The 24031-nt window shown below is 38.2% G+C and overlaps 3 protein-coding genes across 7 annotated transcripts; 2 read left to right on the top strand and 1 right to left on the bottom strand.

Annotated features, from left to right (window-relative positions):
* The first annotated feature begins 975 nt into the window (after positions 1 to 975).
* LOC106336840 (CBL-interacting serine/threonine-protein kinase 24) lies at positions 976 to 4820 on the top strand. Of its 5 annotated transcripts, none has more exons than XM_013775785.1 (15): positions 976 to 1081; positions 1155 to 1210; positions 1410 to 1603; positions 1677 to 1739; positions 1811 to 1882; positions 1979 to 2086; positions 2177 to 2251; positions 2340 to 2519; positions 2603 to 2692; positions 2803 to 2925; positions 3193 to 3312; positions 3500 to 3616; positions 3831 to 3887; positions 3959 to 4033; positions 4128 to 4532. In XM_013775785.1, the coding sequence occupies exons 3-15, from the start codon at positions 1418 to 1420 to the stop codon at positions 4221 to 4223; spliced, it is 1362 nt and encodes a 453-aa protein (XP_013631239.1). In that variant the 5' UTR covers positions 976 to 1081; positions 1155 to 1210; positions 1410 to 1417; the 3' UTR covers positions 4224 to 4532. The 5 variants fall into 5 exon arrangements, with proteins under 5 accessions (XP_013631239.1, XP_013631240.1, XP_013631242.1 ...); XM_013775786.1 differs by having other exon boundaries at positions 1381 to 1603; XM_013775788.1 differs by lacking the exon at positions 976 to 1081 and having other exon boundaries at positions 1095 to 1210; positions 4128 to 4233; positions 4497 to 4820.
* Positions 4821 to 5211: 391 nt separating this feature from the next.
* Positions 5212 to 6461, top strand: LOC106337517 (methylesterase 4-like). The gene is made up of 3 exons (XM_013776622.1): positions 5212 to 5750; positions 5821 to 5946; positions 6020 to 6461. The coding sequence occupies exons 1-3, from the start codon at positions 5388 to 5390 to the stop codon at positions 6302 to 6304; spliced, it is 774 nt and encodes a 257-aa protein (XP_013632076.1). The 5' UTR covers positions 5212 to 5387; the 3' UTR covers positions 6305 to 6461.
* Positions 6462 to 19337: 12876 nt separating this feature from the next.
* Positions 19338 to 20709, bottom strand: LOC106338803. The gene is made up of 3 exons (XM_013777696.1): positions 20218 to 20709; positions 19684 to 20070; positions 19338 to 19520 (listed from the first exon to the last, which is right to left on the bottom strand). Exons 1-3 carry the CDS (start codon positions 20707 to 20709, stop codon positions 19338 to 19340), a joined length of 1062 nt encoding a protein of 353 aa, XP_013633150.1.
* Between the last annotated feature and the right edge of the window lie 3322 nt (positions 20710 to 24031).

Genomic DNA, 24031 nt, shown 5'->3' with positions numbered 1-24031 from the left:
ATTAAATTACTAGTAAATAATATAGGCGGTATTCCGGCCATTATAACATGATATAAATAATAGTAGAGGCGGTATACCGACCATTATAACAGGGTATAAATGATACAAATAAATTTTACCGAATCGCAGAGTGATCGTGCTGATAACGTGTTATAAAAAAACTAGAATTTTATTGTATCGAAGAAATTTAAATAAGGGCAAAATTTTATACCCGTAGGAGAAGATAACACTGATAACAAGAGAGGATGTGTTATTAGAAGAAGAAGGAATGGTGTGTTTACAATCGATCGAAACGATCGTTTATATAGAAGAGAAATTCACTGTGCAAATAGTGCAGCGGACTCTTCATCTTTTATATTTTTCAACGTTTGCGGCTAATCTTTCGTAACAATTTATTATTTCACGCTACTAGTTATTAGAATTTAAACTCAAGTCCTTTTTTGTAATTCAATCAGTTCTTAAATTTTTTATAAGGAAAAACACATTAAACCTCTTAAATCATTAATAAAAACTTAATAATAATTTATAAAACATTTATAGAAATTTATAAACTCAACTCTAACCTCTAATAATAAACCCTAAATAATAATCACTAATTCTAAATCCAAATGTGACAGTATTTTTGATTAAATATATATTTTTAAATGATAACAAACTTGAAAGTATTTTAAACAATTTCTCATTTATCTAATATAATATTGTTTTAAGTGTTTTGTTAATTACTATATTTGAAAACTGTTGTTTGTGAGTTTCTAGTAAAAAGTTTTAACAAAATTAGGCCGTTTCTCAAAACAAAAAAAAAAAAAGGTTTTTACAAAATTGCACCCCCGAAAATAATTATAAGGCGGGCATGACTAGCTGTCAGCGACTCAGTGGCGAGTGGTATCTTGATCCGTTTCAATGAAAATCTCTGCAAGAAACAACAAAATGAATAAAAGAATTAAAAATAGTGTTGCTTATGACATCCTTGCATCTCTAAACAATTACCAGTAAAAAAATATCATCGAACGGGTCGGATATGTTTCATATCGATCCAACGTTTGTGGTGACTTAGATCACAACAGGGACTCCTCTACTTGTAGTAAGTAGGCTCCATCTTTGTTTTCTTTCACCTGGTCCATCCAAAATCAAATAACTCGTAAATTTTTGGTCAGTCGAAAAAAACTGAGGATCGCTCGTTAATTAATTCGCTTAATCTTCACCAAAAAGGGTAAGGATTTACTTTTAATTCTCTGATCAAAGATTGTAGATTTCGCAATTACGATTCAAAGACCGTACTTTCATGTCTTGTTGTTACTAATCTCATACGAACTTCTCCTGTTTTGCCCTCTTTCGCTCCTAAAGAATTGAATTGTTCTTTTTCTTTTTCCAAATCGCCAGATTATCAGTAAAGTTTCTGAATGATGCAGCTGATGTAATGGATCAGAAGAAAAGAATTATGACAAAGAAAACGAGGAAACTGGGTAAATATGAGGTTGGTCGGACCATAGGGGAAGGCAGTTTCGCTAAGGTTAAGTTTGCGAGGAACACAGACAGTGGAGAAAACGTTGCCATTAAAATCATGGCTAAGAGTACTATACTTAAGAACAAAATGGCTGATCAGGTACCCTGACTGTTAAATGTTGTATGGTTCTTGCTTTTGCTTGAAACTCTCTTTCTAATTTTTTCTTGTCCAGATCAAAAGAGAGATATCTACAATGAAGATTGTACGACACCCTAACATAGTCAGGTTGTATGAGGTCTGTCTATGTTTCCTTGCATCCGCCAAGTTTGTCTCTCCTTTTGCATGATGATGTTGCTTCGGATGTAGGTCTTGGCGAGTCCTTCTAAAATATATATCGTTTTGGAGTTTGTGACTGGAGGAGAGCTCTTTGATAGAATTGTATGTCATTTTATACTTTGTTATTACTTGAAAGTCTATGTAGTTCTAGCTTTCCACTTCAATTCTTGTTTTGGATGTCGTCTTCACTTCGTGCAGGTTCATAAAGGGAGACTTGAAGAAAGTGAGGCTCGCAAATACTTTCAACAGCTTATAGATGCTATTGCTCATTGTCACTGCAAGGGTGTTTACCACCGTGACCTCAAAGTATTATCCCTTTTTTGTTTTGGTTCCTTTTTAGAACATTTCTACTTGCATTCCAGGCTTTGATAATCTATGTGTATGATAAAATTGCAGCCTGAAAATCTTTTACTCGATAACAATGGTAACCTGAAGGTTTCGGATTTCGGACTCAGTGCATTGCCTCAGCAAGTAAGTTCTCACCACTGACTCTTGTTCATTTAGATACTTTTGATCTCTTTTTTTTTTTTTTAAATTTGTTTGTTATGTATTGAATCAGGGAGTAGAACTTCTGCGGACCACGTGTGGAACTCCAAACTATGCAGCTCCAGAGGTGCTTAATGGCCAAGGCTACGATGGTTCAGCAGCAGATATTTGGTCTTGCGGGGTTATTCTTTTCGTCATTATGGCTGGATTCTTGCCCTTTTCTGAGACAGATCTTCCATCATTGTACAGAAAAGTAAGTGGTAATTTACTCTCTTTTTTTTTTTTTTTGCATCCTTATCAGGAAAATTGAATTAGTCATCATTACTTTTCTTACAGATTAGTGCAGCAGAGTTTTCTTGTCCACAGTGGTTCTCTGCAGATGTGAAGTCTTTAATACAGAGGATACTTGACCCCAATCCCAATACAGTGAGTGTTTTTGATTCGTCCTCTCCAAGCGTTCATGTTTGTTGCTATTTATTTAAAGTCTTTGGTAAATTTTTATCTCCTTATCTGTGGATGTTTCCCAATTAGTGCAGCGTATTCAAATTCAAGGAATTAGGAAAGATCGTTGGTTCAAGTTGAATTACATGCCTACTCGAGCAAAGGAAGAGGAAGAAGTTAATTTGGATGATGTTCGTGCAGTTTTTGATGGAATTGAGGTTGGTCTTTCCATGCTCTTTGTTCGTGAAATTTCATTTAACTGTTAAGATCGTTTAGGAACATTAATTATGCACAGTGACTTATCAAACATGTATCTCCTACTAAGATTATGAAAGCTATGGTATGGCCCACAAATCTACAGTGTTTAGTGCTCGTCCCAAAGTGGTAACCAAAATGCAAAGAAAACATCCTTATGTGTCTTAGCTCAAGCTAATTTTGGTTGCTTTACATACATTTGACCCTGTCAGTTGCACTTTTGTTCACAGGGAAGTTATGTAGCGGAGAATATAGAGAGAAGATATGAGGGACCCCTAATGATGAATGCTTTTGAGATGATTACATTATCACAAGGCTTAAACCTATCAGCATTATTTGACAAGCGACAGGTAGTACCTGTTTTGACATACTTATGGATGGTGTTAACCTTTGAATGGTGCGGTGTTCTAGTTCTGTAAAAAAAATATAGGTTCATAAGATAATTGGTTGCTTGGCATATTGGTAGATAGAAATGGAATCCGTGATGTTCCTTGCATGCATATTGGTGGCTTATCCTTTAAGATCTGTCTCTCGCAGGATTTTGTGAAAAGGCAAACCCGTTTTGTTTCTCGAAGGGAGCCTAGTGTGATAATAGCTAACATTGAGGCTGTTGCAACCTCAATGGGGTTTAGGGCTCATACGCGCAACTTCAAGGTATCTAATTCCTTATATCACTTACTATTATGCGTTTCTTCTCAAACTCTCTACTTTAATAGGTTTTATGTGTAAATTGATATGATTGCCAAGGAAACTTAGTTTATTTCTCTGACGTTAAAAAATGGAAGATCTAGCGTAAACTTTTCAGTTTTCTAATGTCGAGTTGCTATGAACTGTTTTCTTGACAATGCACGCTATGTGTGATGAACAGACAAGGCTGGAGGGTTTATCTTCAATCAAGGCAGGGCAATTTGCTGTTGTGATAGAGGTTGTATTTCTAGTCTAACTTCATCGAGAAAAGGGGTTTCTATAAAGTTTTAAAATGAACGTAATATGCAGGTTTACGAGGTGGCACCATCGCTTTTCATGGTAGACGTTAGGAAGGCTGCTGGTGAAACACTTGAGTACCACAAGGTTTGTTAAATAATATCTGAGCTACAGCAATTGCGTTATCAAAAGAGAGAGTGCATCATTGTTGTGTTGATTTTTGTGGGTATTGCATTTGCAGTTCTACAAGAAGTTATGTGAGAAACTGGAAAACATAATATGGAGAGCAACGGAAGGAATGCCAAAGCCAGAGCTATTCAGAACAATCACGTTTTGATTCAAGCCAGGTCTTCTCCTACTTCTGAATAACTATACTTATAACATGGAATGGAGAGGTCGAATAAAATGTAGTCGGGTATGAATAAATGTCAGTAAATATTCTCCAAGAAGATTGGAAAATATAAGCATCATGAGACGATTTTGGATCCATCCATTATTTGTGTATGGGGGGGACATACTTGGTTCTGAAAAGAAAGAAAAATACATGTCTGTGTGGGTTTGATTCAAAGGGATTGTGAGACTGAATGTGAGGTAAACTTTGTTATTGCAGTATGATTTATTGATTCGAAAGGAATGATAGTTATAAGAAAAAAAGAATTGTACCGGCGGTACAAAGAAGTGACGCTAAATAAAAGCTTTTCAGTTACCACACAACATGTGGATGCAGCATCAAAGCTCAAGAAAGGTGGGGTGAGAAGTCTCTTTGATGGCTCTTCACAGGGTTTTTGTTCTGTTTCACTATTTGTAACGCCAAATTGATACAAAAGATTAGAGTGGTTGGAAAAGAAAACAATGCCCATCACGTGCCTTGGATTTTTGCACTTATCACACAAATATTGTTCTTAATTTCACTTCGATAAGATAATCTCTACACATATTTGGTAACACACGAGAATAAACAGCCAAAAAGTTAATGGAGTAGAGGCATAAGCTATTTGTGCTTTGGGAGATTTAGTGTACCCACAAATGAGATTCAAATTAGAGACTTGCGCATTGAGTGACAACTGAGGCACAAGACACAGAGTTGTGTTCAACATTGGACAAAAATGCTTTTTTCCATCTGACACAATGTCCAGTTCGTTGCAGAAAATTGCAGAGAAGTCAAAAGTACTAATATGTACTGACAGTATAATTTCATGTTTCTTCTTTTAGACTTGCACCTACTTCACTTCTGCTCCATACACGTTTGCATGTAGAGTTTTTTTCCACTTTTTGTTTTTTAGTTAACTTTATGGTTTTCTTACTCGACCACCCTTTTTTTTTTTTTTATTCTTTCTTCTCTCCTCTCATGAACAATTCTCTTTCTAAACTCTAAACTTCAATTCTCTTTCTCCTTTTCCTCTGAACAATTCTCATCTAAACTTCAAACAATTCTCACTAAAAATAAATTCAAGAAAGCAAGATCAGCAACACTCGGTAACAAAAAAAAAAAAAAAGTCAAATGGAGAAAGAAAAGAAGAGGTTTGTGCTTGTCCACGGGGTCTGCCATGGGGCATGGTGTTGGTACAAGATAATACCACATCTCGAGGCTGCCGGTCACGGCGTGGTTGCAGTGGATCTTGCTGCGTCGGGTATAAGCACGATCAAAGTGGAAGAGATCCAGAGCTTAGAAGATTACTCCAAACCCCTGCTTGAGGTTCTCAGCTCGTATGATGAAGAACAAGTGATAATTGTTGCTCATAGCATGGGAGGCATACCAGCTGCTCTAGCTGCCGACATCTTCCCTCGTAAGATCGCTGCTATCGTCTTCTTGACAGCTACTATGCCCGACGTCACGAACCCTCCTGCTTACCCTTTCGAAAAGGTAATAATAATCTCTTCACTGATTGAAACAGTGTGATCAGTTTCAGCTGATTCTGAGTAAAATTTTATAGTTTGTCCCAAGCATTCCACAAGAAGAGTTGTTGGACACCGTGTTCCGTAGCTACGGATCTTTACATACTGTTCTTTTCGGACCAGAGTTCATGGCCAAGAAACTATATCAACACTCTCCCGTCCAAGTAAGAGTACTACTCTAAGCTTAATCAGACCTCTATTGATTTGTTAGTAACAGTGAGTCCAATCGTATGTTAGGATCTTGAACTGGCCAAGTTGTTGGCGAGGGAAAGTCCTGCTTTAGCTGCGGACAATCTTGCAGGGACAAGAAGCTTCAGTGAGGAAGGGTATGGATCGGTTACACGTATTTATATTATCTGCGGGGAGGATAATTTAATAGGTGAGGAGTACCAGCGTTTGATAATCAACAACTTTAAGCCAAAGGAAGTAATGAAGATCGAAGATGCAGATCATATGGCAATGTTATCCAAGCATCAAGAACTATGTGCTTGTCTCTTAGAAATAGCAGATAAATATGCATAAATCAAGACAACAGAAGCTATATTGGAATATCTATATTTAACTTCCAAAAAACACATAAATCAAGGGCTGAACAGGTTGGTTAACAGTGTAAGGGGATGCAAACTCTCATATACTTATGTTTCAATGTTATCCAAGCATCAAGAACTATGTGCTTGTCTCTTAGAAATAGCAGATAAATATACATAAATCAAAGGGAACATGCGATATGAGAAACTGTTAATGAATTTGCATCGCTTGGTTAACAGTGTCAGGTGCAAACTCTCATATGTTTCAATATGTTGCAAGTAGTCTTTTTCAAAGTTTTTTGCATTAGATATAACTCAAAGTTATCTATAACTTTCATACATCAAAAGAAGTAATGGAGTTCAAATATACACATCATATGTCCAATCCTCAAGAGGTCTGAGCTTGTCTATTTGAAAAAGCAGGTTTACACATATCAACCTGGGATTGCCACAAACCCAGGCTAACAGTAAATCGTTTTACAAAAATTCAGATTCCAGCACAAAAACGAGGCTATATGAGAATTACATCCAGTTGCACATTGATAACATTGGATGGGGATTGTCATACTTTAAAATTCGTTGCTGTTACATCTTTTGGTATCTTGCAAGTATATATTCGTTATTATATCATCCAGATACGGTTTATAGATCTTGACGTTTCATTGATATATAAGTTATAATAAGAATAACAAAAGCAATTATAACAATTAAAATATTCAAAAATTGGTAGGCATATATAAAAAAAAACACAGAAAAAAACATAAAAGAGAGAGAATTTGGATTGGGTCATCAGATAGGAGCGAAAGACTATGCTTCAGATTTGTAATCATGGTGATCATCTGAACTATGCATTATTATTCCTCACTTGACCCTTCCTTACTAATAAACTCAACAACAGTAATAATAGATAACAAAACAGCCTCATTGAAAGATTAGGTTTATCAACATGGATTAATTCAGATATATGCTTGTCTTAATCGTTTTAATCATCGGCCAAATTAAAAAACAAATCACGATAAAAGGACTCAGAATATGGGTGGTGATATAACAGAATGGTCGGCAAATAGGCTTTTTTACGGCCAATGTTACGACGAACGAGACCTTAATATCAATCGTCACTGTCCCAACAAAAACTAAATCAAATCAATCGAAAACTAGTGGGAAGTAAATTTCAGTAAAGCCAGCGTTTTTCACATCAAAGTTCAGACGGTAATTCCATATTTTAGCAATAATCATCATCAATTCTACTTCCCACTAATCACTATTATTAAAAAATGTAATCGCCGAAATGGCTCCGTAGACCACAAGAGACTCAAGATCCACAGGTTCCTATCAGAATAGCGAAACACAAACATCCGTTTATGTCCAATGTAGCATCGATGATCATTGCCAATAAAGCTATCGTCGACGTGGCATCGGACAATTATAAAAACAAGAAAATGAAACCCTCAGAAACCCGTTTAAAATCAACCACACAGAAGCGGACACGGAAACGGTGGGAAGTACGGTTATGATAGCCCAGCCCGGTCCGGGCAGCTTCGAACACGAGTCGTAAACGGACCCGGGTTAGGACCCGCGTACGGTCGTGGGGAGAAGACTGAACGGAGGATTGAGATACCAAAAACCGGATGCAATCCTCGATTCAGTCCGCCTCTGCGTTTAAAGTGTCATACGGCACTTCCTATCTTTTGGGAATTCTTCTTCATCGGGCTTTTCTTTTATCGAACTAAGAAACTATAAACACACAATCGATTAAGGATAAAGTCTAAGGAAACAGAGAAACAAAAGCTAAAGAAGACAAATGAGAAGATAATAGAGGTAGAAAGAGGAAGCTCAATTTATATAGAGGGTTGCTAGGCGGCGTAACTCAAAACCCTAATTCCTATAAGTTTTTTCCTTTCTCAAAATTAAATTTCATTAACCGGAAATATGGTTTACGGTTTACTCGTTTATCTAATCTAATAACCTATCTAAAATAGAAGTACAAAAAAGAAATAGCCATGAGTTTTCCTCATTAATTACCATCTCATACCATTACCATAAAACACAACCGTTTGTAGCTATTACTAAACCATTACTAAACCAGAACATTAATGAACCAAATAAATAAAGTTTATGTGCTAGATACAATAGATACTTTCCTATGTATCGTTGCATATTATTAAAACATTGAATGCAATTGTGATAATACATGAGTTCCTCTTAGTCTACAGAATCAAAACCATCAATCAATTCATTCCTACGTACTTTTTCATAACATTACTAAACCATCGAATGACATTGGATTAATTCCTCGGTTAATCTTGGTCTACAGAATCAAAACCAATATTTTAGATATATTAGATAGATACAAAATTAATTTGATTTTGTTTCATGGTTACTATGATGATGTAGTATGATCGATATTAAGACCAACATGTAAACCATCTCTTATAAATATACAAAACCAGCGTAATCTAATTGATAGAATTAATTAAATTTTAAAATACTTTATTAGAAATTATCGAGGCACAAAATCACAACTAATTATTTATTATTTTCCGTTTTGAATTTACCTTCCAAATTTTTTTCCTATATCTAAGCAATCACCATAACAATTACGATTTCAATCAACTAACACAAGATTCTTATTTTCTTTCAAATCTTGCAACACGCATAATATCTAATCGTTAAAAACAAATATTCTTATTATTATGATAAGTTTTTATAAAATGAAATTTTTTTGAAAAAATCCATAAGTATATTCGCTTTTTAATCCATTAAATCACAACTAACAAAATCTTTAATAAATATTTCGCATTTACCAAACCCTTTCCTATGCCAACTATATATATCTCTTCCCCAATAACGTGAAAATCATATCATCCTACACAGAGCATCCTAAAATATGTTTGTAAGCTGAAAACCATATCAACAGGTTACGTGAAAACCATATCAACAGACTTATCGTTTGGTGAAAATCATACACGGTTCTTCAATCTAATAAATTATTTTAGAATGTCCTACTTTGCTTTCACCTTACGAATTAATTACAATTTATAAGTAATAACTAACCGTGTGTGTGATAAGTCTGTGTTGTTGTCTTCTTTTGCGGCTCGATTGCTGGTACTTTGGTTCTCAGAACGTCCAATATCATGCAACACATTTTAAAAGGTGAATATCATTATATTCGTATTTATAAGACCTATGAGACAATCGTATCAAACCAAGAACACATACTTTTAACTTTGACTAACTGATTAGTGTGCATTCCCTTTGTTCTGTGATGTTAGCTTGAAATCCAATAACCTGCCCAAAATAATAGAGATGACAAGAGCTTGAACTTTTTTGTCAATAGATGTAATATACAGAATGGCAACACCCTACATTTGAATAGACCCCACGCCTCTTAGCCCAGTACTTCATGCATCTTAATGTTGATGGCTTACAAAATGTAATAGTCTATTTACCAAAAAAAAAACTAGGATTCAGCTGATTTTACCTCGAAATTTTGAACGAGTTTAAGAATCTGATCAGCAACCCTACCACCATTCAGACTGCGGGCAGTTTGCTCATCAACATTACACAACACGGAAGAGTTGAAGACATCCACATCCTGTTAAGAACAAGGGACCTGACTCAGCAAGAATATTTTAACTTTAGCGATAATTCATCTGAATACATGTATAAATCATGTCCGAAGGTTTAAAAAAAGGCATCCCAACATCTAAGTTTTCATTAAGGCCAACAATTTCCGAAAAGAGGTTTTTTGATATCTCAGCCCTAGGCCGAAGAGTAGGACAAAATAGCTTTGCTGAAGGTTTAAAAAAGGACAAAATATGTGAACGATAACATGCAACACAAGCACGAAAACCACCAAACAAAATCCAAGATAGCGTAAAATTAAACTATTACTAAAATCACCACTAAGTTTGTCCGGAAACAGAAAGTGCATATACTGAAATCACCTGTGGTATAACAAGAAGTGAAACGCTAGCATACAGAAGATCAATCGATATACCTTGGAACTTAAATTTCATGACAGGGACATGGGCATCGGTAACAGGTGTTGAAATTCAGTCACTTCTTCCATGTCATAGAATATATCACACAATAAGATGAAGAAATCCTCCTGCAAGAATAAACCCGTTAGAAACTTAAACAATATGCATCATTAAGATTTGTACAAGAGCCACCTCTCGGTTGACATAAGACGGGCCAATACATAAAGTGTCAATATCAGCCCCAGGTCCCATGTACCTGAAATCAAGACAAAGTCCTGGAAATTATTACGTTCAAAAGAACTTTCTGAGCGAATGAAAAATGTCGGTAGAAGGCGTGTGTCTGTTTTTTCCCCGAAAAAAAAATATGGGTTTCGATTGTTTAAGGTCCACTATGTAATTGTAAAATATGATGGACCAAAATTTTAATCATAACAAAATGGCCCAGTTAAATACCTTAAATTGAGCTTGCTATATAAACTTTGCAAAAATCTGTACTTATTTTTGAATGTTTTTAGTAACTTTTTCATTATTTTTGTAATGTTACTATTTAAATAATGTATTTATAAATGTATTTGTTTTTAAAAAATCTCAATAAAACAATTTTAAATTTAAAATCAAATTTTAATCACAATATTTATAGTATAATTTAATAAAACACCCACAAGTATACTTAAATCTCTAATATTTTAAACTTTAATGTTTACTTTATCAAGTAAAATGAATAAAAGTACAATAAAAGAAGAACACAATCTCATAGTTTTTAAACCGACGCCAAACAAATTGAACAAGACACACCAATGTCAAAATTCATTAACCTATGAATCAATAACAAGAACATGAGCAATTATTTTTATAATGTTATTACAAATAAAAAATATATACTATGAAGAACAAATACCCGCGCGGGCGCGCGGATCAAAGGCTAGTTAACTTTACTTCTTGTAATATTTATTCTTACGAGTGTTAATTGTTAAAAATCAACAAAAACTTTACCATAAATTTTGAAATTTTACTCTTCCTACAAAATTTATGCGCAATTTTGTGCTAATTGTAATAAACAATCAAAAGCAAGCTTTTCCTCTTACTTGATGAATGATGATATTGATGGCTTCCTGTGACTTCATTTCTTTGGTAAAGTCCTTGTCCTTTGTAAGTTTTTAGTTTTAGCATGGTCGGAAAGATGTGTGCTGTCTTTGGCTTCGATTGGTAACACTTGAGTAATTGAAAAATGGTGGAAGATAAATTGAGTTGCAGAACAAAAAATATGAAATTTAAAACTTGCTGAATGCATAAGTTGGCTTGGGTAAGACAACAAACGTTGATGCATAGTTAGCTTGGTTAAGATACCGTATTGCAGCTCGCCAAAATGGTGTACGCTTGGGGATATCAACACCTCTATGAACGTTAGTGGCATCTTGGTAGAAAAGGATAGCACCATGTTGTTCACGATACTCCGTAATAAAATGAGCACTATTTTCAATCGCTTTTTCGATGGCAGACTTTCCTCGAGGTTGTCTTCCATGCCTTGAAGAAATTTGTGATCCATTAGGTGTTTCTGCTATGTCTTCGTTTTGGTTTGTGTATGTCACTGCTTCTTGTGTGTTTTGATGACTGGTTCATCTTCAACGATTTGAATATTCGGTATTATTTCTTCGGCCTTTATCAGATTCATTGTTTATTGATTTAGTCGACTTAAACTTGGTGACTGAACTGGTTCATCGCCGAATCTACAGTTTCTAAATACACTTTCCATGAGATCATACAAGAGGATGCTTTTTTATATGCACGGCATCAAGTATCTCCTATTACCACCATTTAAAAAATAGAGAAATTAGGAGCTCTACCAACGTACTTACGCGATATTTGCCATATACCAAAGGCGCGAATTGATGCAACTGTTCATGGTGTATTTTTACCCTGCTACCCCTACTTCATAATCGTTTCAATAAGCCAGAGAAGTGGAGCAAATCTTCCTTTAAGATACGGAGAGATTTGTTTTCGACCGAATCTCTTTGTCAGAGGTTGCATATCAGTTACTGGTGGTTATACGAAACTTTTCGAGACTCGGAAATTTGATATTTGCCCTTTCTCTCTTCTCTCATTCTCCCATCACAAAATTAAACAATTTTCTGCTCTCACTCAACCAATCTATTGAGGAGAACGACGGCAGGCGACGGCCCCCTTGTCTTCTCCTGGAAAGGATTTTCGCTGTCGGAGAAGAACCCGCCGGCGTTAGAGTAACTCCATATCACAAGGCAGGCGCAATCAGGCAAATCCTCGATGTTCTCGATCCTGACGAGGTTGAACACATTAGGGTTTCGCCATTCGGAAAATTGGTTGAGATCGCCGACAAACCTAGTTTTTCCAGGAGGTTTGGGCGATATATTATATCCAGACAACTCAAGGTCGCTAAGAAGCACGAGGCGTGGTTCCTCTTCGCTGGAAAACCAATTAGGTTTTCAATTCGAGAATTCGCTTTGGTCACGGGTCTAAACTGCAGCAAATTCCCGAGAAGAAGCAAAAACAAATCGAAGAACTTCATGACTGAGAAACCATACTGGGGTGAGCTATTTGGATCACTGAAAGAGGTACCCGTCTCATCTGTGCTTAGGATGCTGGAGAAGAAAACAGTTGTTGACAAAGACATCAGGTTGAAATACGCATACCTCTCCTTATTGGCCTCCGTTATACTCCCGACGACACATACACCTCGGATCTCCAAAGAATGCGCCGAGAAAATCAAAGATCTGGATGCATTTTTAGTGTATCCCTGGGGGAGGGTCTCATTCGACATGTTGATGACCAGCATAAAGGAGAGAAAGGAAGTTTCCATGTCACAAAACACAATTGCTCTTAAGGGATTTGTACTTGCTCTGCAACTTGTCATCGTTGAATGTGTACATGCGCTCACCGAAGTGGTGCAGGAAGGAGGTTCATCTGGCTCTGACGGTGATTCTGAGGGTGATGATGATACCAATGAGAGTGACAAACGTGGTAAAAAAGGCATCAGCCCTGGACACGCGCGCAACACATTTGGTGCAGAGAAGGTATACATATCTATATCCAGAGCATATTAACAAATTTGTTGCGGGGAATTTGTCTGCATCTACCAAAATGTAATGTCCTAATGTTTGGTCACATGCAGGCATTAGTTCAGTCGATCATGTTAGATGCGAACGGAGAGACAAACGTTGCTGCAGAGTACGAATGGTTAGACGACGAAGACGATGTTGGCGTCTCGAATATGTTGAATCTAATCGACCGACGGTTTGGTTTCAACTCCCAATGCTTTGTAGGTGGGTCAACGAAGTAGGAGGTTAATAGGATGCAGGAAGAGGGAAAAACAGAATTGGTAGGCCGCAAGATGGTCAAAACGAAGACATGTAGCTCCTCTCACGGCCAAGAGGGCGTAGACATTGATTTGTTGGCCTATTTAGTCTCTGAAAAGCTCAAGGACGACTTCCAGCTCCTACATGGCGCCATATCAACGATCCAGGAATCAGCTAATGCCTTCACAGAGACTATCCTTGCAAATATCAGCGAGGTTTTTTGCACTGTCCAGGGTAGTGTCCACCAAATCGCATCCCTATCTGCTGACATACGTAAGCTAGCGGTGACGGTGCATGTATCTCCTCCAGATATGGCAAACAACCGACCCAACGTGGTGGATGCCGACACTCAAATAGTCCCAGATGTCCCAACGATAATTTCTGATGCAATCAACTTTGCAAACCGATCAACCCAATATGCTACTGCTGTAAGTTTATAGTTATACGGCTAAAATAATGTTGAACCGGTTAAGCATTATTCTCCCAGCTAACTTAATTTATATACAGGGTGGTCAAAACGCTTCGAACTCAAACACGGCGGCGGGTGGGGTGACAGACAACAGTTGCCAACCAGGCTTTGAGGCCGATCATTCAGCACCACAATGTTCTCAACAAGAGCATGTAGGTCCACAACCTTCTAATGCACAAGTGGACTCGGTACGTAACCTTTACAGTTATCTCTTTTCCATCACTCCGCAACTCTATCTTAGGTGATTTTATTTCCACCTCCCGACTGTTTTAAATAATGCAGACTCTTGATCCTGCTTTGTTGTTTCCAAACCCAACTTTCTCGCTTGGCCTCACGCAGGAGGCACGTCTGGAGCGGCTTAAACACGCCAATGTCACCATAAACACTGACCACGAAAGTGTTGATGAAGACCACGAAGAAGCATATATGGAAGAAGCTCCACCTGTGTGTAGGAAAAGCAAGCGGCATAAGGTACCAACGAAGTCCCTTTTGGGTGAGTACGAATGTGATAAAGGCTTTCTGAACCGTGCAAGAAAGGAGGTTACAGATGCGATCTATAGGGGAGGGAACATTGATTACTCGGCCAAGTTTTCTGCTCTAATGGACAAGATGATGACGCCATTGTAAGTTCATAATTCGCAGATATTGATCAATTTAGGAAGTTATGGAGTTTTTGTTGTTATTAGCTGGCTAACAGCTTACCATTTATTTGGTGAATAGTGACATATCAACTGAAAGGGGGAATATTTGAAGCACTCAGCTTTACGAGGTAGTTGAGAGAGCAACCCAACTGTCGCCTCAGGTATGTTTATTCCTGCTAATATTAGAAAGTGTCCCCGCTTTTCCATGTTTATCATTAACATATGTGGCATGAATCTTCTCGAAACAGGTTGTTGATGTCCTTATGTTCCCCACAAGTGCATTGTTTTGGTCGCAATCATCTCCTAAGCAAATTCCCATTTGGGTTTTTATGGACACGTAGTCCGTGTCGCAGTTCACCAAATTGTACACTGAGTTCTCAAAGGTCTTAAGAAAAGATAGCTTCAAGTTCACCGTAGACGTTGTTGACATGTTTCTGCAGCTCTCGTCTTATGCCGATGCTGTTCGTTTCTATTTCCCATTCTTTGTGGACAAAAAGTACGGGGTTGCCATTTGTGTAGATTGCAATAGCTGGACCACTACTGTCTTGGACTGCAACACCGCTCTCCGGACAGACTACATGATGACTAAAGATGTAAGACTAATAGCTTCGATGTTTCCATATCTTCTGAAGCAGGTTGGAAGGGAATTTGGCACGAGAGACGGCAAGGTAATGGGATTTGAAAGGCTCCAGGACCATACCTCAGCAAAATGCAGTAACACACTCTGACGTTTCATCTGTGCTTCTTATCCAAGCCCATGCTTTGGGTGGGGTCGATGCTTGCAAATGCATAACCCCAGACGTACTCGACAGCCAGGTGGAGAGGCTGGTGGTGACCCTATATGAGGCAACTGTCGGTGCCCTCTGATGTACTCCATTTACATTTTAGTTATCAATCCCAAAAAACGACAACCATTATCTTGCTTTCCTCTTATATTATGATAACTGAATGTGTATGGAGTGTCCAAAAATTCGGATTTTATCTACTGTTCTATGTTTGGACTCGACTTTGATTGAGTAATTCTTTTTCTATTTTCTTCTGCTCGATGTAGTTATGTTTCCTGTAACCGGCCAAATTTTATATTTGCTTGACAAGTATCATGTTGGGGGTCCAAAGGCCAAACCATATGAAAAAATTTCATACAAATGGCCCACCAAATTAAACATTCGCAGCCCAGTAAAGGTAACTAAAATGGCCTCATTCCCAAGGTTTTACTATACATTTAGGGCTATTCGGACTACATAAAGCACCATATTTCACCTCGGTGCTAATATGTTTGCCGATTACCTCACACATCTAATTCCTGTCGGCAAATGGCAGAGGAGAGCATAGATCCTCGTTTCAGGTGAATTCTATGACTCCCTTCTATGTATATACACATTTACTCTACTCGCAATGAAGTCTAATGCATCTGATAAACCAATAGTGGTTCTGTCCATTTCACGGTCGGAAAGGTTAAATCGTTAAGTTTTGGATATTGCCATGGAAGTAGGACCTGGCATTCCTCGGAGGTGTCCGTGTGGAGCAGCGACAGTGGTACTAACATCGAAAACCAAGGATAACCCTGGCCGGCAGTTCTACAGATGCGGGGTAGTTTTTGGGGAAAATCACGTGTTCAAGTGGGCTGATGATGCCGTGCTGGAGGAGATAGAAGCACTAGCGGTAAAGTAGTCGGTAATGGAGAATGAACTGATTGAAATCAAGGAACAACTTCTAGATATTAAAAAAAGATATTACGGAGATTGTTCAGGTGGTTGCGGCATTTTCTTCCAAACTTCGAAAGTAATGTGAGTTATGTATGAAGAAGAGATGAATTGCTTAGCCTCTGTCGCCACCCTCTGTTTTTATTGTAATGTAAACACCATGTTTTGTATCGACGGCCGCCTTATGAATCATCAATCCGGTTATAATGACTCCTTTGGGTAGCTCTGAATAATTGTATATATCTACATAACTTCCGTTCGATTGGTTAACAAAATGCGTCAATGGATAATTTGAATTCTAAATCTATTACTTATGTTTAGCCGTACAACTATGTGTAATGTCTACTAATAGCAATAATGCGCTAAATTATTAAGTTTCCGACTAAGCCCTCAATTAGCAGGCTACAGAGCATTTTGATCAGCCAAGCCGTATAAGGGTTAAGGATGTTAGCCGTATATTTAGATTTATGGGGTTGGGTTTAGGGTTATATAAGGGTTTAGGGTTTATAGTCTGAGAATGTGTTAGGGTCTGTAGTGTTATAAGGGTTTACCTTTTTGACCCATAAAAGGGTTTAGGGTACTTAATGGATGTAGGGTTTATTGTCTCCTTAGGGTTTAAGGTTTAGTATTATATAAGGGTTTATGATTATATAAAGCTTTAGGGATAAGGGTTTTGGGATTTGGGTTTAGGGTTCGGGGTTTAGTGTTTAGGGTTTAAGCTCTCTTAAGGGTTTAAGGTGTAGGGTCTCCTATGGGTTAACAGATTTATGGTTTATGGTTTAGGGTTTATAGAGTCCTAAGGGTTTAAGGGTTTAAGGTTTAGGGTATATAGTGATTCGGGTTTGGGGATCCGGGTTTAGGGTTTAGGGTATATAGTGATTAGGGTATAGGGTTAACGATTTTGGGTTTAGGGTTTAGAGTTTATAATCGCCTAAGGGTTTAGGGTTTAGGGTATATAGTTATTTAAGGGTGTAATGGTTTGGGGTTCATAGTCTCTCCGGGGTCTAGGGTTAACTGTAATGCCTACTAAAAACTTAGGTTTAGCCGTTTAATGAGGTATAAAGTCTACTAATAGCATTAATGCGCTAAAGTATTAAGCTTCCCGGTTATGCTATGGATTAGCAGGCTACAGAACATATTGATCATCCAAGCCTAACGATAGCTTGTTGGGAGATGAAGTTAGCCTTATATTTAGATTGTTATGGTGGTTGGGATACGGGTAATATAAGGGTTTAGTGTTTATCGTTTATGATTATATAAGGGTTTAGAGATTAGGGTTTTGGGATTTGGGTTTAGGGTTCAAGGTTTAATGTTTAGGGTTTATCTCTCCTAAGGGTTTAGGGTGTAGGGTCTCCTAAGGGTTAACGGGTTTAGGGTTTATAGACTCCTAAGGGTTTAGGGGTTTAGGGTTTAGGGTATATAGTGATTCGGTTTAGGGTTTACGGTTTAGGGTTTAGGTTTAGGTTTTGGGTTTATGTCTCCTAAGATTTTAGGGGTTTAGGGTTTAGGGTATGTAGTTATTTATGTGTGTAATGGTTTGGGGTTCATAGTCTGTACATGGTTTAGGTTTACTGCAATGTCTACTAAAAACTTATGTTTAGCCGTCTAACGAGGTTTAAAGTCTACTAATAGCATTAATGCGCTAAAGTATTGAGCTTCCCGGCTACGATCTGGATTAGCAGGCAGCATAACCTATTGATCATCCTAGCCTAACGATAGCTTGTTGGGAGATGAAGTTAGCCTTATATTTAGATTGTTATGGTGGTGGGGATACGGGTAATATAAGGGTTTAGGGTTTATCGTTTATGATTATATAAGGGTTTAGGGATTAGGGTTTAGGGATTTGGGTTTAGCGTCTTCGGTCTAGGTTTTTGGGTCCAGGGTTCATGATTATATCAGGATTTAAGGTTTAGGGTATTGAGTTTAGTGTTTAGATGTATTAATGGTTTATATAACAGTTTAGGGATTAGGGTTTATGGTTTAAGGTTTAGGGTTTAGTGTTTAGGTCTTAGGGTTTATGGTTTAGTGTTTAGGTCTAAGGGTTTAGGGTTTAGATGTATTAATGGTTTATATAACAGTTTAGGGATTAGGGTTTATGGTTTAAGGTTTAGGGTTTAGTGTTTAGGTCTTAGGGTTTATGGTTTAGTGTTTAGGTCTAAGGGTTTAGGGTTTAGATGTATTAATGGTTTATATAAGGGTTTAGGGATTAGAGTTTAGGATTAGTGTTTTGGTCTTAGGGTTTAGGATTATATGAAGGTTTTGGGTTTAGGGGTATTTATGTCGTTCAGTTCAGTTGTAGTACAAGGGATTAAGGGTTTGTTGTTTAAGCTATAAGGAGTTGAACATTACTTAACCAGTTAGAAATTGCTTTACAGATGTATGAAATATGTTAGCCGGGTACTCAAATGTTATATGACGACAGTCTAATTGTAGCTGAGATAACTCAAAGTCAAAAAAGCGAAGAGAACTCATTATTTATCACCACACAACGTTTATCCAAATCCCCTACATACCCCAGATGGTGTAATGCTAGTTAATTTAAGAGAATATTAAACATAAGTAGGAATTTATTCCACCATCTGCAACCTCCAACCATCCAGTACAATTCTTCCAATCGCCAAAAGTTCCCTCCATGCTTGTTTCACCTGATGCTTATCTTAGATTGGGTTCTTGCAAGTGGCCTTGTTGTGTCCAACTCCCTTGCACCTGCCGCATTTGATCCTTCTGCGAACATATTTCACATGTTTACATTTAAAAATATGTTGTGTTAATTGCAAGATTACCACGCAAGACACTGTTGATTAAATAACATGCAACTAAAGACCTACACGTTTTTCGCCTCTTGAAAAGTATCTCAGCTTCTTAGGCCTCCCCGGTGGGTGTCGCGTAGCTGGTGGACCCAACTAGAGGTCAGACACAATAGAAGGCATTCCTACTCCCACTGGTGAGGCTGATTCGGGGAGTATAATTCCTTCATAGGCACGATTCAGGGAGTCTAGCTTGTATTCATCAATAACCAGTTCCTCCACATTTATCTTAGCTTTGAGTGCAGCAGCAATGGCGTGAGAGCATGGAATAGCTAGCATCTGAAACTCAAAACATCAAGTCCTTGTGCAGAGGTTAACATGGAAGCTTCCGCCAGTTTTGTTGCGTATCTCGTACTCCTTCTCAGCTATGTCGACCACCTCATATCCTCCGGTCATCTCGAAGTTGTTTGTCAGGATTTCTTCAATGCGTGGGGGTGAGAACTCCACCGCTCTTGCTAGCCGAATCACGTCTCTTTGCAAACCATGTCATTAGCTTCCCCCTGATGAAATCGATCAATTGGACAATGGGAAACTCTCTCGCCTTGCTCAAAACAGAATTCCTAGACTCAGCGAGGTTGCTGGTCATAACGTTGTACCTGTTTCCAGGGAAATGGGATCGCGCCCAATGCTCAAAACCGATCTCGATTAGGTATGCTGCACACTTTGGATCCATCGCTTTAATCTCGTTGAATGTAACGTAGAAATCGCTCAACTTATAAGCCCTTGCTGCCTTCACAACTAGGTATTCCAAATGACTCCCACGAAAATTGGACCTGATGTTTCTCTTCAGATGGAGAACAAAAATGCAGTGGCCTGAACTTGGATACGCCTGACATCAAATTGTTTATGTAGCCGAGTTAATGCATTTGTTAACTATACATTAAATTATCTAGTCTGCCAAGTACATTTCTAACAAGGTTAAAGAATTATATTTCCGGCTAAACAAAATACAATCATCCTAAACTCAGTTACTGACCTTGCTAATCCCTTTGTAGATGGAGGGATGCCTGTCGGATACGACGACCAATCCAGGCTCATTGGGCACAAATGCTGATAGGTTTTGGAAAAACCACTCCCACGACTTGTCATTCTCGCTATCAACAATGGCGAAGGCTAAGGGAAAGATTTGGTAGTTCCCATCTTGGGCTGATGCCGTGAGCAGACATCTTGCATATCTTCCTTTTAAATGAGTCCCATCAATGACCACTACCTTCCTCATCCCCTTATATCCTTCAATTGAAGCTCCTAAGGCGAGGAACATATATTTGAACCGGTGGCCCCCTTCCTCGGTTTGGTCTGTGCGTAAGTTGGCTAAAGATCCCGGATTTTCTAAGACCAGATTATTTAGATAAGACGGAAGCTTTATGTAAGAAGCATTACACGTTCCGTGGCCATTATCCACAACCATATCCCTTGACTTCCATGCTTTCCAGTATGAAATCGAGACGTCATGGTCACCACGCATCATCATTCAAATTTCCCTCGGCCTAGGCCCGATACCGTTTCCAGCAAATTTTGCTTTCATCAGTTCTCCAATGACCGCTGAAGTTGTTTGGCCTTGTATCCACCACGCTCTGCAATTGAACATGTATGAACGCTGGCAAGTTTTCTCACCTCAAAAACCTCTGAATCCTTTAGCTTTGTCGCATACACACGCCATGGGCAAGTTGAGCTAATGCATTTCAGTATCATCATGCTCGGATCTGACTTGACGCTACAGTAGCAAAACTTTTTAGCAATAGCAAACATTGCTATATGCTGCTTGAATGAATCACGGTTCCTGAACATCATCCCAACTTTGAGCTGAGCTCCATAATCATCCATTTCACCTGCTTTATTAAAGAAGCAAAGTATTGGTTACAGATGCATAATGTGTAAGTGAAAAACCTAGATAAGATATCGGTTTAAGGTTAGAATAGCATTGGAAATTACCGGTCAAAAAGGTAGGTATTGTTAATACAACTCACTTAACCGGTTACAAACGAAGACAATATATCGACTAGCAAATTTAACACGGTTAAATTTATATTTAACCCCAAAACAGGCCACGAGGTTAAACTTTTTAATATCCGTCCAAAAGTCTTACAATACTCGACTAAAGAAATATTATTCAAACCATTTATTTAGTTGGGCTTGCAATAAACAACTTGGTTATTGTATTGGATATGCTAGTGTACAAAAAAAATAAGAGCTTTCAAAACATACTCAGCTTACTTGTGAATCAATAAATATCATATATTGCAAGCTAACTTCATTTAAAGTGCCATAACTTCATTACATACATGGACCAAAGCCACGAAAATTTTCATCCTTGATGTAAACGTTTACAACATTTTGAACAACCAACAAAAAACTTCCCAACCCCTAAACACGTTCCCTTTATGCCGCCAAGATGCCGTCATTCAAAAACTGAGACTTCAAACCATGAAAACCATACCCTTTGCTACCGGTTAAATAAAAGTTTAACCCCAAAAAATCATCCCCTGGGTTATACTTTATCTTAACCGTCGAAAAGTTTCACAATACCCGATTTTATACATACTAAGTGAAACACAAACATATTTAACATAGACCATGAAGCTTGATTTAAATCAGAACCCACCCTGTGTATCGCTCCCCTCCGAAGATGTGTTGTCGACATTAGCAGAGGGGGGGTGTCAGAGCATCACGTTCCCCTGAGCCACATCCCAAACCTAGTGTCAGTGATAGGCCGGGAAGAGTGGAGTCGACCTTCTCTTTTGTTGTTCCGGAAGGTCCATGCACAACAACATCTCCCTTGCCTGATTAAGAATGTAGACTTAGTGATTTAAACTTGGACTAATGAATTAGAAGTCTAATGAATATATGCTTCATAGATGAATACCTTCATCTCCAATTTCCCTTGGTGCGATGGCCGATTCTAAGAGAGTGGAAATGATAGCAGTGGGCACAGTTGATGATTCCCCTGCTGTCTCATGCAAAGCAACAACATCTTTATTCCCAACTTGAGAGATGACACCACCACCAACCAACGTCTGGTCCTGAGTCAGACGTAGGTCGGACTCCTTGTTGTTGGTGAGGAGGAAAAGCCCTTCCACAGACTGGTAGTTATCTTCTATTAGCTCATTCCAGAAAGCTGAGTCCTGTGTGACAAGGCCACCATCCCTCTAGGCGTTGTAAAACTCTGGATAGTCCAACAAATCCAGCCCGACATCCCAAAGCAACGATGGGGCATCTGCGGCGGGGATTTGTGCAAGTGGTTGAGGCTGCAGAGGAACGATCGCACCTGTGTTCACCAAAAATCCATTATTAAATGCTCGTTTTTATAAAAATTTGTTAAAGAGTTCATCTCTACTAAATAGCCGTCCAATACACCTCAACAAACGTTATTACTTTGTATAGCCGATTAACACAAAAAAATATACCTCCAGTTCCTTCTAAGTTTCTGTTCCCTGTCCCACCCGTCTGAGAAACATCCACCATCTCATCATCATCATCAAGTTGAATGATCTTTATTCGTTGTGTAACCCCAAAAGATGGTTGAGGGCGCAGAACCCTGTCAGCATGTCCAATCTCCAGCGCAACACGGTGGAGGATAAGTATCTCTTGCTCTCCAAATATCTCATTCATCACCCTCTCACTAGTAACAAGCCTCTCACCCAATACCAAGCCTGAAAAAATTACAAAAAAATATTATTAAAATTCTTGGATTAGCATAGTAGTTGAAGAACATCTAATCTTTCCCATCACTTACTCTCGTATCTCGCTCTAGCCCTTTCATCCTGACCATCACCGACCACGTAAGTTGATGAGCCGATGGTGAAATCGGAACGACAGAGGAACTGGAACTCAGCAACATTCTTAGCTCCAAATGTAACAAGAAGTGTTATCTCACTAAGCGGGAGTCTCCTGCTAATTAAACTGACAAGGTCAGCTGTCGTAGCAATTGTTATCGGCGGTGACGGTCCACTTGGAAACATCATCCAGTCAGGCATCCCGTACGTTATGAGGACCGGAGTAGCATTGATGACTTCTAACGTTTCAGGGGAATCCATGTACATAGTGAAGCCATAGTCTTGATGGTTTGGGACAAAGTGCCACTGTTCATGTCCGTTCTTCTTCCAATCTCCACGCCAGATTCGGAAAACACGACCCATTTCCTGAGACACATAACGATATATACATAAGACTCAATCGAAGGATTCAATCATTTGAAAAACATGGATTAAATGCTCGACTACATTAATAAACAGACATAACAACAAACTCGCTTTCTGCCACGTCGGCACAAGTTTTCGGGCTTTGGTGTTTCGCTAATATGGCAGTCTTGTTATGTTTTTGGCCTAAATTGCTCTAAAAAATATTTAGTTGAAATCACACATTAAAACCTTAAAACAATATGTAATGAAAATATAATTTTAATCGTACCTTACTATACGTTCTTGCCACCATTCCTCTGGCATGTCGATCTCACTAGGGTCCTCTTTGACTGTAACTCTGCCTCCGGTACAGTTTTTAATGTCATATAAACAGTATAACGTCTCCGTTCATAGTCATAATAGTTTCGATTTTGTTGTTATTTTAAGTTTTACCAATACACTAGGATCGGAATTAAGTTATTATTTTTATTATATTTTGGAGAATGAAACAATAGTTTGGCTTCATTTGGATTAGGGGTGTTCAATCCAGATATCGGGTTGGTTTCGATTCGGTTCGGTTTTTTTCGGTATTTTGGTTAGTAAAATATAACTACTATTCTAAATCCATATTTACTTTGACTTTAGTCTTTCACATACTTTTGAAAGATTTCA

The sequence above is a fragment of the Brassica oleracea genome, chromosome C4 (assembly GCF_000695525.1).
Source record: "Brassica oleracea var. oleracea cultivar TO1000 chromosome C4, BOL, whole genome shotgun sequence".
Taxonomy (NCBI): domain Eukaryota; kingdom Viridiplantae; phylum Streptophyta; class Magnoliopsida; order Brassicales; family Brassicaceae; genus Brassica; species Brassica oleracea.
This window is presented reverse-complemented; position numbering and strand designations above follow the sequence as displayed.

Bases quoted from the DNA above. Each gene is read 5' to 3' on its own strand.
- LOC106336840 (XM_013775788.1), top strand. From the start codon at position 1,418: ATGGATCAGAAGAAAAGAATTATGACAAAGAAAACGAGGAAACTGGGT. The intron at 2,693-2,802 runs GTGAGTGTTTTT...CAATTAGTGCAG, and splicing joins TTGACCCCAATCCCAATACA to CGTATTCAAATTCAAGGAAT. The intron at 2,926-3,192 runs GTTGGTCTTTCC...TTTTGTTCACAG, and splicing joins CAGTTTTTGATGGAATTGAG to GGAAGTTATGTAGCGGAGAA.
- LOC106337517 (XM_013776622.1), top strand. From the start codon at position 5,388: ATGGAGAAAGAAAAGAAGAGGTTTGTGCTTGTCCACGGGGTCTGCCAT. The intron at 5,751-5,820 runs GTAATAATAATC...AAAATTTTATAG, and splicing joins CTGCTTACCCTTTCGAAAAG to TTTGTCCCAAGCATTCCACA. The intron at 5,947-6,019 runs GTAAGAGTACTA...ATCGTATGTTAG, and splicing joins ATCAACACTCTCCCGTCCAA to GATCTTGAACTGGCCAAGTT.
- LOC106338803 (XM_013777696.1), bottom strand. From the start codon at position 20,709: ATGATGCGTGGTGACCATGACGTCTCGATTTCATACTGGAAAGCATGG. The intron at 20,071-20,217 runs GTCAGTAACTGA...ATTTGATGTCAG, and splicing joins TCTACAAAGGGATTAGCAAG to GCGTATCCAAGTTCAGGCCA. The intron at 19,521-19,683 runs GTTCTCACCCCC...TTTGAGTTTCAG, and splicing joins CGGCTAGCAAGAGCGGTGGA to ATGCTAGCTATTCCATGCTC.